The sequence below is a fragment of the Dermacentor variabilis genome, chromosome 5 (genome assembly GCF_050947875.1).
Source record: "Dermacentor variabilis isolate Ectoservices chromosome 5, ASM5094787v1, whole genome shotgun sequence".
In the NCBI taxonomy this organism is placed as follows: Eukaryota; Metazoa; Arthropoda; class Arachnida; order Ixodida; family Ixodidae; genus Dermacentor; species Dermacentor variabilis.
In genome coordinates, this window is record NC_134572.1 from 68751757 (window position 1) to 68769420 (window position 17664).

The 17664-nt window shown below is 42.8% G+C and overlaps 1 protein-coding gene across 1 annotated transcript; it reads right to left on the reverse strand.

Annotated features, from left to right (window-relative positions):
- Positions 1 to 1333: 1333 nt before the first annotated feature.
- Positions 1334 to 17534, reverse strand: LOC142582754 (uncharacterized). Its single transcript, XM_075692771.1, has 4 exons — positions 17359 to 17534; positions 16596 to 16753; positions 7112 to 7163; positions 1334 to 2075 (listed from the first exon to the last, which is right to left on the reverse strand). Exons 1-4 carry the CDS (start codon positions 17528 to 17530, stop codon positions 1591 to 1593), a joined length of 867 nt encoding a protein of 288 aa, XP_075548886.1. The 5' UTR covers positions 17531 to 17534; the 3' UTR covers positions 1334 to 1590.
- Positions 17535 to 17664: the final 130 nt, after the last annotated feature.

The following is a 17664-nucleotide window of genomic DNA, read 5'->3' on the forward strand; positions in this document are numbered from 1 at the left end:
TTAAAGGCAATCTGCTGTGTGCACAAAGAGTGGGTGTAGCATTATGTGCGCTGTCTTCCTGCACATTTAGTACTCGAGACTGCATTATCTCGACATAAAGAGACGTGTTGAAGCGAGAGCCAGACAAAGCATTTGCTCCCTGCTGCCGGCAATGTTCACGATAGCATCGTTTCACTGCGGCCGACACTATGAGCTGCGAGGGCAGAGTGGATGTGAAAATGTGGCTGGCTTCACTTCGTACTGGCAATTAAGATATTGTTGACACAGCATGAAACTACCTTTCGTTGCAGACTCCCAAGTCTAACAAAATTATTTTTCTTTTTTATTTAGATTTGTTTTTACGATTTCCTGATAATTCATAAAATTTTGTTACTCTTTTGATGTAGAAAAATCTATTGGCGACTGTACTTATTGCATAAAAGGTTTAATTTCACTATAGTGAAATTAGACCTTTTATGCTGCAAGTGAACTCGTTTCCTATAAGAGACTAATTGTCACTTAAAAAACTGCATGAATAGGTTCTTAACATCTTTAGAGCAAACAAGCTTTCCAAGAATGAATGGGTGTTGTATGAGTAGCTTTCCAAAAACGTTAAATAAATGGTTGCCGAAAATAAATGTGAAATTGTGGAAAAAGAAAAGAAGCTGCTGATGGACTTGTGTGCCGTAAAAAAAGTGTTGCCAGAAAAGCTCACTGGTTGTAAAACTGCCACACGATTAGATTGACATAAGCAATAAATGACAGACTACAAGCAAAGATTACGAGTTGTCATGTACGCTTCTGCCGTGAAACTGGAAACAAAGCTTGAATTTTAATTTTCTTTCTGAAATGCTTCGAAAGCTATTCCCATTGTTTCACATCTGATAATTTGAGATTACTTTAACAGATGGAGAACAGTAACAAGATCTTAACTGTCGGCTGTTGCAAAATATTTGGCTTATTATAGGTATTCAAAAATATACATATACTAGCTCATTTCCGAATATGAATAGTTAATGTGTAATATTAAATTTGAATTCGAAACTTCGCATATTTGCCCACCTCTAAAAAGTACGACAACAACACACTGATAAAAGCTACAAGCAGCCACAATCAGAACTTTTGCTGGTATATTTTCAGTATGGCCAAGTGTTCCGTGCCTGTTTTCCATAGTAGGATGCCCACTCTGTAATTATGGCTGAACATATTTCTATGTGACTGGTAACACAAAACAGCAACCACACACAATGTATTGCTATGCAATGAGCCTCTGTGCAAATTGTGCCAACTGATGATCTAGTTATAGTCCTGCAAACTTTCACGATGGCATCTACACAAAGTAATCAACGTCCCATTAAAACAAATAAAATATTTAATTGTCTAATCTCCCACCATACATATGCAGCATCTCAAGAGTGCGAAACACATACAGTGTTGACCATTTCTGATAACGAATTTTGATTGGTAAGCTGGGTGAGCTGGATTGGTCTTGTACTATGAGCACAGCGAAACATGACAAAATATGACACACAGGCTTTGCGTACTGTGTCTTGTTTCTTGCTCTAATAGTATATCTCCAAAGCATGCGTGCTTTGACGACGCACGGATTCTCTATAGCCGCGCTGCTGGCAACTTATCAAGGGTGTCAGCAGCTGCATCAGTGCCTCCAATGCCCAGATGCGTCCCAGCTGCTACTGCCCCTGCCTTCACCGCTGCTGTGGCGCTGCCCAAACATGTGCCCGTTTTGGAGGCCACGAACCACACTGCTGCCGGCACCACTGCTGCAGTGGTGCTGGCAGCTGTCTTGAGGCACGTTCCCATCTTGGCGGCGCCAGACTGCACCACGGCTGATGCACCTACAGCAGCAGCACCGCCACCAAGGCCAGCTCCAGCCACTGCGGTTGCGGCTTGAGTAGCGGCTGGCAGGCCCACGGCGCCCCAGCTCTGACAGAGTGAGAAGAGGCTGCCCTTGGCAATAAAGCCGCCCATTGTCGACTGAATACCAGCAGCTGTCGAGCCTGCCAACACACCAGCCATGCCAAATCCGACTGTAGAAAGTACAACAGGCACTGCGACCACAGCAGCTGCTGCTCCAACTGTGTTACACATTAGGGTGGAAGTGGAGAGAAAGAGACGAAAAAAAATTTGTAGAGGCAGGGCAGTTGCATAGGTTTGCTCACAATTTGCTACCCTGTTCCAGGGGAGAAGGAAGAGGGGACACAAAGATGAGAAGAAAAAACAACAGAGTTTGAATGCACGCACACACGTGAGTGCTCATGACCCTACTGAAGGCAGTCAAAAAGTCCAGTTGCATTTAGGAACCATCACTGCCCTCTCACAGCACTGTGCATAAACGATGCATGATGGCTGTCACCTATGCAGAGAGCTATAAGCTATATAGTTTAGTCGTATTCTTGATTCATGATTTCGCACTTAGATTCTGCAAAGGTTCTGCTACCACTGATGCCTATTCAGTGGCAGCAGTGGTAGCACAGTGGCCGTGGCTTTACACTGCTGAGCTCAAGGTCACGGGTTTGATACTGGCCTCGGTTGCCACGTTTCGATAATGACGCAATGCAAGAACACTTGTGTATTTATATTTAGGTGCATGTTAGAGAACCCCAGATGGTCAAAATTAATCTGGAGTATTCCACTACGGTGCGCCTCACAATCATGATGTTTTGTCACAGAAAACCTAAGAATTCATTTTTCCCCTCAGTGCCAGTTATAAAACTAGCCCCCATAGCCCCCCTTGGAAAAAGGAATTCTGCATAGTTAGCAAATAAGCAATCACTTCATTTATGCAACACACATTGATTGTATAACTATTGGCATGATGCACTCAGCATGGCTTAGGCAAGCTACAATTTATAATAGACATTTCCTGAAGAATGAAGGCAAGGAGAAGTGGATTAAGATTGCCACAATGTAAGGCAACTACACAGGGTCCAAAAGAAACTACCTATTTTAAATGGTGAACACTTTACGAAATAATAAGCCAGTATTTGTGGAACCAGTGCTTTACATTGCAAAGATAGAGAATTTTCAAAAATTTATGCAGGTCTCAAAGAAACCCGCATGACTAGGCAACGTATCAGTAGATAACTACAGAAGCACTAACGGAATGGCAACAAGAAAATTTGGTTCACACCTCCAGTCGACTTAGGGCACGCTGTATATATTTGAGCAACATTTCTGTTTACCAGCCATCACATGAGAAAACCACTTTGCAGCAAACCAGGATTTACTGCAAGCAATCTGAGCCCCCCATTTCACGCACAACATAAATTCTCATGCCATTTTGAGGGGGGTCTGACATCTGCATTAAGCAGCGTTACTAGCTGCTGCTGTATGGAGTTTCTCCCAATAAAAGAAAGATTCCTGTGTCCTCTCATTCATTACAATGTTTCTCCTACTTGACTACATGCACAATTATTGATGTCGTAAGAGATTTAAAACAACACTGTCCTTATGCATACTGCCTGAAAAGCACATGACAACAGCTACCTGTACCTACACAACTTTCTGAACATTTGTCGCTAAAATTCAGCATTTATATTAAGATTGTGAGGTTACAAATGCAACACAACTCAAAAGAACACACTATTATCTTGCTAGCATGCTGACAAGGCACATGGTCCCACATTCTAGTACCTGCAAATCTTTTAGTTCTCAGCACTGTCAAAAAGAGAGCAAATTCTTTTTTTTTTTTACAAGCACATGGTCATGTGTTAACACAGCTATGACAATTATTTAACCATTATGCAGGCCAAATGCTACGCTTTGGCCCCTTGATCTACTCGAAAGCTCTACGCAGTATTTATTTGTCAAAAAGCCATGAGAATAGTGTGAACAAACCCAAACACTCAAATATCTGAACATATATAGTCAGTCAACCTTATTATTCATCTGCTGCATTGTACATCTCACCATAAGATTTAGTGCAATAGGTCCTGGCAAACCTATTTACTGTAATTGTTTCAAGTGTTCACTAAATAATCTATCAAGTGAAGCTACAGAGCCTGGAGTGTTAACATACCCTTCCTTTATCATGGTCACAGAGTACATCTCTAGTACAGCCAATTTCGGCCATTTAAATGTAGCTTTTGAATAATAAAGTGCCTTCCTGGAAGCCACTTTCTATAGAACTTCCCTAACTTTGAAGTTGTTGAAGTTTTGCCAATTGTTACGTCATGTCACTAAGCTAAGTGCCTGGTTGCTAAATCAAAACATTTGTCACTTAAAGGGCCCCTGAAACGGTTCGGACAAATTTTGTAGACGCGCAGGGTACAGCTTAAGTAGAACATTCGCACCACAATTTAAGTGAAGCGTTACGTATTAATGGAGCTACAAGCGATTACAAGTTACCCTCCTCCCTAGCCATGCTTTTCCTCCTCAACTTGTTCGCCGAGCAAGTGGGGCTAAGCTTCGTCTTCACTGGTTCTGTGCCATGATGTGACGTCACATCGTCCACTTATGTTTGTTTTGGAGCCCGCCCCCGCCCGCGCGAGACCTCTCCACTAGCCGCTTGGCCGTCGACCCCAAGCGAGAGCTATCAAAGCAGCGTACGTTGCGAGCATTCTGTCGTAGCGCCGCACGTGTCTGGTATTCCGGTAACCATAGGCAAGCTGGTCATTTCAGCAAATGACTGGGGGCATAAACTCAAGCTGATGAAGGAACTTTAGCGTAGATGTACGTGAGAGGCCTGATCGGTCTGCACGGTCCAGACACTTGTTGGCGCAGTGCTTAACCAGCCAAACAAAGCGCTAATATTGCTCTAACCAAGTGTAAAAAATTTTAAACATTTATAAAAACAACGTGTTGATGATTACACTCCTGCGAAAAATACACACCAACAGCAAAGAGGAATACACTTCGTTGCTGCTACTGTGTATGGTTGAGCTCTGTGCCACCAGGTGACTGCTCCATGCAGACCACTCACATTCGCCCTTCTGCTCATTTCATGGCTCATCCTGTTATGGCACAGTCAAGCGGCCAGACCCTGTCCCTTGCGATTGCGTTAGTAATCTTGCGGTGTAAAGTGACGGCCACAAACGCGCAAATCCTGGCGCCGATCGGATAGCGGCAGTCCGATGCGCAGCAGCCAGTTCGCTCGTACGCTTCCTTGCAGAGGGACACGTCGCAGCTTGACATATTGCCAGTCGCTACGTTTGCAGTCCACAAGGCAACAAAGTCAAATCATAGTGCTCGCGAAAAGGCTGAGACCGACTCTGCTCTCGTCAATATGGAGTACGTTGTAACACAAGCAGACGACAGTTGCTGTGTGCCGGAAGTGCTTAAGTGTACTGAAGAATTGTTCTTGTGTATTCTCTTTATGCTACTTTCTTTTTATAAAAACAAATTAACTAACATTCCAACTATTACGAAGATGATTTGTTTACCATAAAGTTGGAAAAATTGTCGATCACGCGCCCTGGTCAGCCAATCGGATAGCTCGCCCCACTGACGTCATATGGGTGATTTCGGTCATATGGGTAGGGGCGGTTTAAAATTCTGCCGAGCAATGTGCTGCGATCGGCAGCGATGTGCATTTTTAAAACCTTATAATAAATTACATGCTTTACACGGAGCACTTAGATGTGTCAATTAATGATCAGAAGGTCCTACTCTAACGACTCAGTACGTTTGCAGAAAATCGTCAAAAGCGCTTCAGCGTCCCTTTAACAGGTAAAAAAGTTGCTAAACCTAGCAACAAAATCACTAAGATGGAGGGGTGCGCGAATATTTGAAAATTTCAAATATTATCAAATATTATATTCCTAATATTCGTATTCGATTCGAAAATGAGGTATTTGAAAATTTTCGTCGATTGAATACGAATATATGAAACAAATCGAATACATTGCTAGCTGTTCGGGAGATAACATGGTTCTTAGCGTTTATATCAAAAGTGTGTCCGATTTTGTGCTGAATTTTGCAATAATTTCACGCTGCTGGCAAAATTTTGCCTGTAAGACACGCTTAGCCACTGGACGTCTGAGTTTTACAGAAAAGCCAGCCTCTCACTTGTCAGGGACACGGGTTTGCGGGTTCCACACTCAATACTGAGCTTATTGCTTGACAGCAAATGCGATGAGTGACTGATGGTATAGGGTCAAATGCCTCTGAATTTATGGGCAATTGATGCAGTATAATCAGGCACATGTTGGCGAGAACAGACAACTAGCGGAAATTACTCAATTTTCCAAAGCTAACATGAGCCAAATACACAATATTTTAGTGTGACGGCTAGCTAGTTTAACTTTTTTTAACAATGACAATGTAATTGCAATGTTACAACATGTTAAAATAAATCAACTCACTAATAAATGCACCTGCATATCATTATTCGACATTCGATTCAATATTCGACGATAAGTATGCATGTTCTATTTGTATACGAAAATTTTGATATTTGCACAACCCTACTAAAATGGCGACACTGCCAGTAAGCTGTTTCAAAATAGCGATGAGGTTCGGACCGCACTTTATCCAGTGCAGCTCTGTGTTGTACCACACAAAAATGTTGCTAAGGCCTATAGTTTCCTTTCTTCCCTTCCTTGGATGGCCAGCAGTCAAGCTAAATGAACCGCCAATGAATTTTAACCATCCAGTTTACTATGTCAAACTGTTACATCAAGTAAATGCACACTTCAAAGGCTCTTCAAAAGGCTCGGGTTGAAATTTTCGGTCTACACGCAGTTGTAATGTACCGTCCAGGGCGCATTCTACAGCAGCAATATTTTAAAAGGGCTAAGCAAGAGCATAGACAGAAGCAAGTGAAATGTTGCAAGGTTATAATGCAAGGCTGCAAGATACTCTCCCTGCAACAGAAGCCCTTCCTGGTTATAATCATAATATCCAGTGGCATTCCCTTTGAAACAAGGAGGTGACAAGTGGTCACCCAGCCTGCTTGAGCTAATCCATTTGGGGGTAGGCCAACAATGGGTAATTAGAAAGTCTAAGCATAAGCCGTGGTTCAACAAGGACAAACATTAATTTTAATTGTTCAGGGGCTTTATTTGAAAATTTGTGGCGGCAAAACCTACATGGTGCACTGCGTACATCCGACTCCCTTGACAAGAGAATACAACCTACAAAAAAAAAAAAAAAAAATGCAAGGTGAGCGCACCTGTTGCAGCTGCTGCAGTGACAAGAGTCTTCCGATTCACCATGTTCCCCACCTACAGAAGCAAATGAACACGCTATGTAAGAATAAATGCCAGAAGGAAGGACTGTACAACAGTGCTGTAAATAAATGAATCAAAACTGAAAAAGGTCTTTCTGTTTAATATCCTGCCGCAACACTTAGCTGCAGCAATTTGTTTTGTGTTGTTTTAATCACACAGTGTTTGAACTGCAATGTGATCAATGTTTTCTTTATTTTCACATACTGCCAGCCTACACTTGATGCCTTTAACAGAAATGTCTACAGAAGAAAAGATACATTAAAGCTATGTACCTTCACGTACATATTGTCACATTGTAGTGATGGTGAAGAACACAGTAGCGACAAATGTAAATCACATCACTCTTTATTGGGTGAACTTGTCTCTAGCAAAACAAGTAAAACTCAGGCACAACGATAGCGGTGAGCAACGCCGGCAAAAGTATGATCTGCGGGTGAACCACATCGGCTTTTATCCATGACTCGTCGAAGGTTCCAGCGTAATCGCTGGTGCCTGCGTGCCTTCCAGAAAATACTACACAATTCGCGTTGTGCATACAATCAGATTACACAAGGTTCGGTGATAAAAGACACAACAAATAGAATCAACGATAACCTTCGAGTAAGTTTCAAACCATGTAGGCACGTCTTGCACTGAGCGATAACTAAGTTGTTAGCAGGTGAAATGCAGTCCCCGAGAAAAGGATAAGTACACCTGTCAATATGAACATGAACATAATGTGCATTATACTGCTTAAACTACTACTACTGTCACATTTCGGCATTAAGACCCACAATGCAAGATGGAGCATGTGACAATGTGTTGACATGCCAGCGAAAGCAGAGGTCTCAAACGTAAGTAAACATGTTCAAAGCCAGAGCTTCACATTTTATAAAGACCAAGGACATGTGCCAAAAGTTGCTGATGAAATGGAGTGCGGCAGCCCATTCACAGTGTGATAAGCTAGGCTAGGCCCGTATTTGTCAAGGTTTATGTTTGAGAGCACTGGAATCCCTTGCATGCGGATGTTCTGTTATGTAGCAATTTGGATGACAATGCTTTTCTTGGCGAGTTACCGCCACTTTTCCATATTGGGTATGTCTGTTTGCAACATATTTTTCTAGCCTCCTCTTTCACGGGGCGATCCAGAAGTGCAGTCTAAAAATGTGGCAAAACTGATGACAATTATTGTCATCATGATCATGATTGTGACAATGACTATTAAAATTTAATGCAATTATCATTCTGAGGGTACTTCATGCAGTTTCTAAGGCTTACTGTCTATCTAACTATGTCTCTAACTGTTTGCCTGCAAACGTGGGCCTCTGGATAGTCCATGGTTGAATGGGTAGCGCATTGGGCTGCTGTACTGTGGGAACAGGGTTTGAAAACAACCAATGAACCAACTTGGGTCAGTGGGTATGTCGCACTGTATGCCTACATGCCGCTCTTCGATGAAACTTATGTGACACCGACATGGATCACTGCGGATACGGGGCTGGGTGTGTGGCATGGGTATGTACTGCTCTTCAATTAATCTTTTACGCTGATTTGGAGCACTGTACATGAATCACCTGGTTTTTAAAAGAGCCTAGTAAGAGCACAGACAGAAGCAAGTGAAATGTTGCGAGGTTATAATGCAAGACTGCAAGATACTCTCCCTGCAATAGAAGCCCTTCCTGGTTATGATCATAATATCCAGTGGCATTCCCTTTGAAACGAGGAGGTGACAATTGGTCACCTAGCCTGCTTGAGCTAATCCAGCTAAACCATTTGGGGGTAGGCCAACAAGGAATAATTAGAAAGTCTAATTTTTTTGTTCTTTGTTTGTTTTTGAGCTTTTTTGTTTTCAATTAACCTCTTTTATATCAATTTGGGTAACTGGGTATGAATGAGCCAGTAGGTGTGCGTCGCTCTTCGGTGAATGTCCTTGACATCAAATTTCTAACTAGGCAATTGCCATTGGGAATGTGCTGCTCTGTAATGACAAAAAAAGATTCTTTGAATTTCTCTGGTGCTCGGTGAAATGGAAACTGTGCCGAGCACCGACTTCACGGCCACATCGATAGATGGTGAAACGTGTGCAGTGGGAAACAACGTGCAGTAGCCGCAGTGCTGCAGAAGAGGAGCGCAGCTGCATTTCGACCAGCCAAATGTACCATTAAAAAAAAACTGAAATTTCTCCTGTACTTTTCTCCCACTTCACAAGAAGCCTAATGCTTTAGCTAGATCCGCCACAGATGCGCTGGGTATTTGCAACTTTTCAATGAACCTCTCGCCAACTGGGGTCACTGAGTGCGTGCCACTGGGTGGGCGGCCAGAGAGGGAACAGTTCTCAGTGTTTGTCTTGTCTCGGAGACAATGCATGGGCTTCCCGGTAGTGCCACTAGATGGTGCAGCATGTCTGAAAAAAGCGCGAAGGAGCCCAGCGGGCCATGCTTGTTGCAGCCCATGCGCAGGATTTGTGGCAGTGCTGCTAGACAGTGCAGAGTGTTCATAGGAAAGCTAGAGAGAGGAATTCTGCTGCAGTACACATTTTCGAAAGTGGCAACATCTTGTGTTGCTACATTGCTTCAATGCTAAGCGCATTACCATTGACTCATCCTGAGATGGGTTCTGCAACATTCTTATTATACTCACGACAATGATGGTAACTGATGATCACAAATTGTACGACAGTTCAACTTTTACTTGACGTTGACCAATTGTTATAGCTCCAGCGTGGCTCTCACAATAAAGCTATGCAGTTTGTACACACCATTCTCACCCATAACTTACCCAGGAACACACTCTCTTTCATTGGCTTCATCTAGAGGTCGACACAGCTTCCAACTTTTAAAAACTTTGCAGGCTGACTTTTTCTTCATAGGGGAAAAAAAAAACACACACACACACACAAGACCTAGGCTGCTCTAAACATTGCTACCAGTGGTTTCTCCATATCCTCCACAACATTAATACTTCGATAGGTAAGATAACTAAAGGTTAATTAAACTTATCATAATAACGAGATAGGTCAGACCACAATAATGTTGAGCCCCCAAACTTTATTTCTAAAAAAATGAAAAATATAAACTGATATAAACTGGTAAAAAAAATGATTGGTATATAAGACGGGTGGGGGGGGGGGTCACCTTTTGCTGCATTCCTTTGAAAAAAAAAGTTTGACCTATATTCCGGCTTTTATGGTAATGAACTAATCATCTTTATTGTGATAGAAATTATACGGAAAATCCCGGCAAATATTTGTCATCGGCAGTGCTATTGCCGTGATGTTCCAAACATGTACATGTACAAACATTTAAATAAATAAATAAAAATGGCCGTGGGCGGGATTCAATCAACGTACCACCAGAAAAGACGCCCGGTGCTCTAACCATTACACCACACACACCGGCCTCAAGAGGCACAACAGAACATCCTTAAGAATTTCACGCAGGCAAGAAAAATTATCCAGACACTTGGCACATTTTTTGTAAGCAGACAGCTTCCTGGCAGTTTTGCCTCGTGCACCGTCGATATGCGATGCCTGCAACACCATTGGCAGCATTCTTCATCCCGCCACTGTTGTCAGGTGTTTCGTAGCTGACATGGCACTGTTACTTCTATCCAGCAGGAGTTCTCTTAAGCACTGCGTTGTGCTGAGATGTCGCACCTGCGTACACTTTCAATACCATCAGAGGAGTCCAAGCCCAACACCAAACCTTGCTGCCACTGTCAATGCTTCGCCCTTCGGGCCAAACTGCCAGTATTCTTTTGCTTACTGAACAAAGTACTCATGACTAGCATGAATAATGGCCATCAATATAAAGTGATTGCAATTCACATACAGTACTCTATTATTTTTGATACTCTTGGCAACATTTACTTTGGACAGTCGGTATATATACTACTTACTTTTCCCATGAAACCTCCTGAATAGTGGAAGAATATGCAACATCACACAGCCATACTCTCAGAGCAGTTGTAGCTGTCAGTAGTCAGCATGACTGCTCCACTCAGAAAAAATGTAAGAAAGTAGGAAAGGAGCACAGTGTTATTCAAAACGCACTGACATAAAAAAGGATTTCCCATGCAGCCCAAAATGACATGTGTTAGGCCAAGCCTCATCACATAGTTATTTAACATGATCACAGAAATGATCACAGGGATATATGTAGTAGTGGTGAATGTTAAAAAGAAAGGATACAAAATCTATATTTCCTGGAAATGCATATTGTACTGTATATAGGAAACCCTTGTTAACTCAATCTCTGATGTCTCGAAATATCGGTTACGTCAAAATTTTTTTCCACCTGTGGTGTCAGCCTATGTATGTGTTTTCACCTTTTATCTCAAAAAGTTCTTGCGCTGGACTTCAGATATGTCGAAACCTTGATTTCAATCATAACAGCAAAAAGGCAACAGGGCAATGTCACTTGCACTTGCTTTTCACCCGGCGGCAGCTCGCTAGCTGTGCCAGATGCAGTGCTGGGCCACGCTCCCCGCTTATTTTTTCCCCCCTTCTCTCCGTCTATCACCATTCGTGTGCACTTGATTGGCTGCTCGATGCCACTTCATTGTGGCCTAACACATGCAGTGATGACCTGGTCCTCCTTTAATGCATTAGAAATAGTAGTGCCAAAGTTAAAAAAAGTGTATGTGCGTGAAATGTGAGAAGCCAGACACGTGGTAGAGGTAGAGAGGGGATCGGGCAGCTTATAACAGTGTGTATGTGCACATCACCGTCAATTGCACTTCGCTCCTTGAAGTGGCAGGACGTGTGTCGAGTGAGCTCCTGAACAAAACTTTGCAATGTGGTGAACGCGGTTTAAATCATGGATCCGGGACCTCAAAGAGGTGCAATGTAATGCTAACGCATTTCTCCCAAATTTACTGCTAAATCCTCACTGAATTTTTTCTTCCTCATTCAAGACACTGTCAGTGATGCATTGATGTGGTCACAGCGTATTAACTGTGACCTTCAGCAAGATGACTCGCACTTTTGAGCAGACGCAATCAGCATACACACTGCACCCAATAGAAGCCAGTATGCGAGCCCAGAGTGTTGCAGAGTGATTTCGGGATGCTCGTTTCATGCTCACGCGATGGTGAGGCGTACATGCTGCATCACTTGTGCGCATCTGCTGAAAATGCAACAGTTGCACTCTTCTGCAGTTCAGTTTTGGTTTTCCCAGTGAAATTGCCCGGAATTCATTACAATGCCGAAATGAGCGGCATTAGCATCTTGGATGCCTAGAACCAGTCATGCTCGGATGACTGACTTTAAATATTGCATTAGGATCAATCATTGACTCGGAGATGAGCACGCTGTCTTGACACGGTGCCTTTAACACTCTTACCCATAGACACTGATGTTTCTGGTGCTGATGTACACAATTAAGTGACCGAGAATATTACTCCTGCAGCATTTTGAAAAGGCTCCTTGTGGTCTATGAGCGGCCAAAACGCTTTATATTTGCACGATTTCGCTTATTTTGAAACTCAGGTTATCTCGAAATTTAAGTTAACGGCAGTTTAAAGTATATGCATATTGTAATGATCATGCTTCATAATAAGTAGAGTTTATTAGTATTAATAGTATTAGTATTAGTAGAGTTATTACTGGCTTCATTATTAATTAGCAGGAGTTTGATAAAAGTGGAGAAGCTTTGCAGCAGTAGTATAAGCATGGTGCAGTGTTGCGTTCTCCATGGTAGCGTACCCCACCGCTGCTGAGTTATTGCGACTCCTGTTTCTTGAAGCTCGAACGACGTTACTATTGGGTAGCATAGCGTTGTCGGCGGGCTGCAGGCATCCGGTAGATCATGGCGACCAGGCAAGGATGAGATGACTTCTAGCGCAAAACTTGCATGGTTTATTCAATGGTTGCTGAAAGATGAGAAGTGAAATGAATTGAAAAAGTGCATTGCAGGGCCCCTTAAATAGGCCCACTAAGATTGTAGGCGGGATCTTGTTTCCGTCAATGTCATGTCACATGCACCGAGTCCCATGGTGCTTGGCGGTGGCACCCACTCACCCGGCGACCTTTCACGAGCCCACCTCCACAGGTGGCAACCCACGGAGTCTTGATCGGGTATAGGCGGCGGATCCCTTCTCTTTCACACATTGTTGGTTCGTGGAAAGGGCGTCTGGTTGTGGATGGGTGATTGATCCATTTCCCTAGTTGACGTCTTCACGAGCGTGCCTCCGCTGGCGGCAGTTCGCGGGTTCTGGGAATCGTCGAAAGGGTTTTCACGTACACACAAAAAGGGGCCTAGCTGTGAACACTGTGGGGCGTCTGCCAGGCTGGCATCCTCGAGACAACCATAGCAAATTAGGAATGCACCCTTCGTTTCAATGCGGCATGGTGGTAGAGCATCCTTTTTGCCTGGGGTGTTATACGCCAACCGTAACAGCAGTCAGGGTAAAAAGTTTACAGCCTGCAGCAGCTAAGAAAAAAGCAAGATATTTCCTGAGCCTGGGCATAGAGCCTGGATATAAAGTCTGCTATGTGTACTAGTGTACACAAACAACACAGTGTTATACTGTTTGTGCAAGCTAAACCATGAGCCGATATTTTGTTTCTTTTTCTTTTGTAGAACCCGCATCCCGTAAGCTTTTGAACTTGCTTGTAAGTGCAGTCAAGCATCCTGTATGTTAAAAATAAAAAGAATTGATCCGAATGTATTCTGACTACAAGCAATGTGACAAAAGTTACACTTCGGCACAAAGAAATATGCGGCAGTAGTATCTGGCTACTGCTCTGGCCGTGTGCCACTAGGGGTCACTAGATGGCACCATCCTGATACTGCAGTATCAGGATGGTTTTGGTGGCTACATTTCTGGCGGCAGGCAATACCACAGTAAAGACACGGACTGCGATTGGGGGTGACTGAGGCAATGCCTTGAAGAAATGATCCTCCCTTTCATGCAGTGTCTCTCCTGCTATAACTTCCTATGTAAAATTCTATGTTAATTTTAGAGCACAGCTCCTAGGCGCTCGTTCCTGAGTTGAGCGTCAGCGTGCCTCGGTGGCGTAACCAAGTGAACGAGCAGAGTGAAAGATGAAAGAGTGGACAGGGAGTGCAGCGGGGGATGAAATATGGTGAGCATGAGGAGGAAAGCAGAGGAAGCCACCTTGAAGCACCACCGGATGGCGCTGACGTCCGAACATCCACGGCACTGGCTGTGCTGGGGACAGAAAAGAAAAAGAACCGGAATGTTCGCCTTTCCGCCTAGCTCTCGCTGCAAGCATTCCCCAGTAAAGATTACAGTTGCACAAGCTGCATTTGCCAGTTCACGGCAACTGTGTGGCCGATCTATATACAGCGCTGCATGTTGTGGCTCTGCCAGTTGGTGCGGTGATTAGTGCGATGTCTCAATATATCGCGAAATGAAAACATTTTTTTCATTTCAAATTTTTCATTAGCGAGTATTGCAATCATCGGTGAGTTTTTTCTCATTTATGTGCAATGTTTTTCTTTTTCTATTTTGTTCAATCACTTGGCTTGCCTACAGACTGTAATTTGTTCGATTCAATGTGATAGCCACATCAGCATCAGCATCATCATCAGTGGTATACCTGTGTTCACTACCACTACACTGGACACCAAATCTACAACCAATAATAAATCCTTCAGCAAATTACAGCTTGGTGCGAACACCACTTCTGCTGCTGAAGTCACAGAAACTTTCTTGTCAAAATTTTCCAGAAATCAAATGAGCTTCATTATCCTGGATGCCATGTATATAAGCTCCTAAGCCAAAAAAGCTGCTGTCAGCCACTTAACAAAGGTCCAGAAGCAACTCTAAGTATGCTAGTAGTGGAAAAAGAAATAAGAAGGAAAATATCAGAGTAACAGTAAATAAAAAAAAGGATGATCATGTATCACTACTAATCACTGGCAAAGGGTTCATTATTTACAAAAACAGATACATGCATACAAAATATTCATCCAAAGCTAGTTGCACATCTGGACAGATAGTTGAGTAAAGTGCATTGTTTCTTTTTCTTTAAATATAGGCAGTTTAACCAGAAGGGCAAAGCACAGAAAGTGAGAGCAAGGTTTAGCATCATGCTTGAGCTCCTTGGATGGTACTCTAATACATGGGGGGTGACATCTTGGTGAGACGACACGAGACTGCTGATGCTATGCAGCAGAAACAACATCCTGACAGCCACCAGGCATCTCACAATGCTGGTGTGATGAACAGCAGTGCCAGTGGCATTCCAGGCATCCCACCTCAATGGTGCACAAGATGAGACTAGCAGAAACTGACATTTGCTGTTCATTCAGCTCGGACTAGTGTAAGCAGCACATGTGCGGTATGCACACAGCTTATCAGCAGGAGTGCCAATGTGTGTCTGCATAATGTTAATTCCAGCAACGGAAATCAGAGCACTGCCCCGTCTTCCCTGCATGAGCTGATTAAGCTGAGCGGGAAGGTGTGTCCACGTGAATAGGTCATTTTACAGCTAAACATACTACACATTGCTCGGGCCTCTGAAGAACTTTTGACTCTGCATGTAATATCAATATTGTCATGCCACAGCAAAGACAATGATGAAAAAGTGCCTTGAGTATTTGTGTAATTGTTACTGAAATAAAAAATTTAGCAGACAGTAGCAGGCTGCTCATAAAAATGAAATCACACTCTCGATAATAGGAATTAACTGTGACAGCTACAGCTAAAATGAAGAAGCCTTGACAACTGCTTAACTGCTGTGATGCCCAAACAGTTTCTATGGAATGCAGCACATTTATGTAGCTTCACCTACTAAGGTACATCAGCTTTTTTTGGCAAGGAGGAGGTGCCCTGAGCAAGCTGATGAGGCCCAGGTCACCAAAGGATACACATTTTACTTGGGAAATAGAGGCTGCCGGAAGCACGAGTAGAAGTATGTGCGTTCAATAAACATAAGCTAAGTACAACATACGTGCTACAAGTTCATCCCTATCCATGCCTGCACTCTAATACTGTGGAGAAAAATGCCACAGTAATGGATGTTATGCATTATTGCAACTTATCAAAGCCAAAGCCAAGTACCTCATACAGATCTCATAGGCAAATGACAATCATGCATGATGAACTGATGCCTAACATTAAGGAAACCGAGGGGGTAAGCATCAACCATCTGCAAAAGTTGACCCGAAACATAAAAAAATGGAATAGCGGGCCAGCACAATGTGGATTCCTTTCACTTATATATATTCCTTTGTTATTATATATTCACTATTTCATGAATATCCAATCCCGGTGATAAAGGTATGGTGTCACTTGGGCCATTGGCAAAGTACAAAAAGGAATAGCACTGGAATAGAATTGTCGCACTGTCCTGGCTCAGGTTACAGTAACAAAGGGCACATTTCTCAATGACAACATTGTATACATTCCCTCAGTCATTTGAAAGTGTCACAAATGATAACTTTGAGAGCACAAAAATGCATTGTCATTTAAACTAACCTTATTGGCAACACTTGACAGGTGTGAAGCCAGTGAATCGTGTCCTCCAAAATTTTCAGGCGTTGAACCCAAGATCATTGATTTGGTATTAGAGTCCTGGTCTTTAGTTATCCGAGGCTCCTCATGTCCAGAATTGTCCAGCAGAGCGGAAGCCATGCCTGCCATGTGTGACACAAGCCAGAATCATTGTATGACCAGAGATCATGAAGAAATTATTGTGTTTTATTAAATCTAAGCAATGTCATAAAAAAAAAAAACGGTAAACAACCTTTGATTAACAGGTGTTCCGCTGACTGTGTTATTTTCTGCTTTTATTGTAACCATGTATTTTCGCATTACGTATTTAATCACCCGGCTGGCCAGCTCTTAATTATTGCATTTTACACTTGGTTCTTTTTTTTTTTTTGCGAGATGAGTCAAATCCACCTGAAGAGAATTTGAGAAAAACAAGATAATTTGTTACTGGACCGAAATTCAATGCTATAAAAGCAATTATATGATTCACATGCCAGCTAGAGCAACTTTACAGCATTAAGTAATGTAAAATTATGCTGCGCTTTTTACCAATATTAGGATGTAAAGTTGGGATTTGTCTCTAAGATTTGAAACACTCGATCTGATGCGGTTCCGGTCAGAAAACATTGTTGAAAGAGACTGTCTTAGCGGTATGATGTTTTCCGAGTAGAAAAACTACGAGAACAGAGCACTGCTATATGCTTCATGAACACAGGGAACATTATTTGGAGAGAGCAAATTCGTCTACTTGAGTGCATAGAGAGCCTCATTTGTTGTCTCACACGATCTTTTTCTTGAGCAGCATTGAAGGCCGCAACGAAATCGGGAACACAACTTGCAAAGAAGCTGCCATTGTGCCTCGACCACTGTGTGGTAGGACTCCTTTTGACCCGTACACCAGCAAGATCTGTATCATTCATTACGATTGTTCGTTTACCTTATCTGACCACCTGGTCGGCGGAAACGTGTATGGAGGGGCGTTAATGTGACCGATTTCGTCGTGATAGTTCTTTTAGAGGAAAGTTGTATAGTTTTTCTTGTCATTACAGCTCTA

Coding starts and splice junctions, on each gene's coding strand:
- LOC142582754 (XM_075692771.1), bottom strand. CDS start 17,530: ATGAATGATACAGATCTTGCTGGTGTACGGGTCAAAAGGAGTCCTACC. Junction 7,164..16,595: donor TGTCAAGTGTTGCCAATAAG/GTTAGTTTAAAT, acceptor TTGCTTCTGTAG/GTGGGGAACATGGTGAATCG. Junction 2,076..7,111: donor CACTGCAGCAGCTGCAACAG/GTGCGCTCACCT, acceptor TGTGTAACACAG/TTGGAGCAGCAGCTGCTGTG.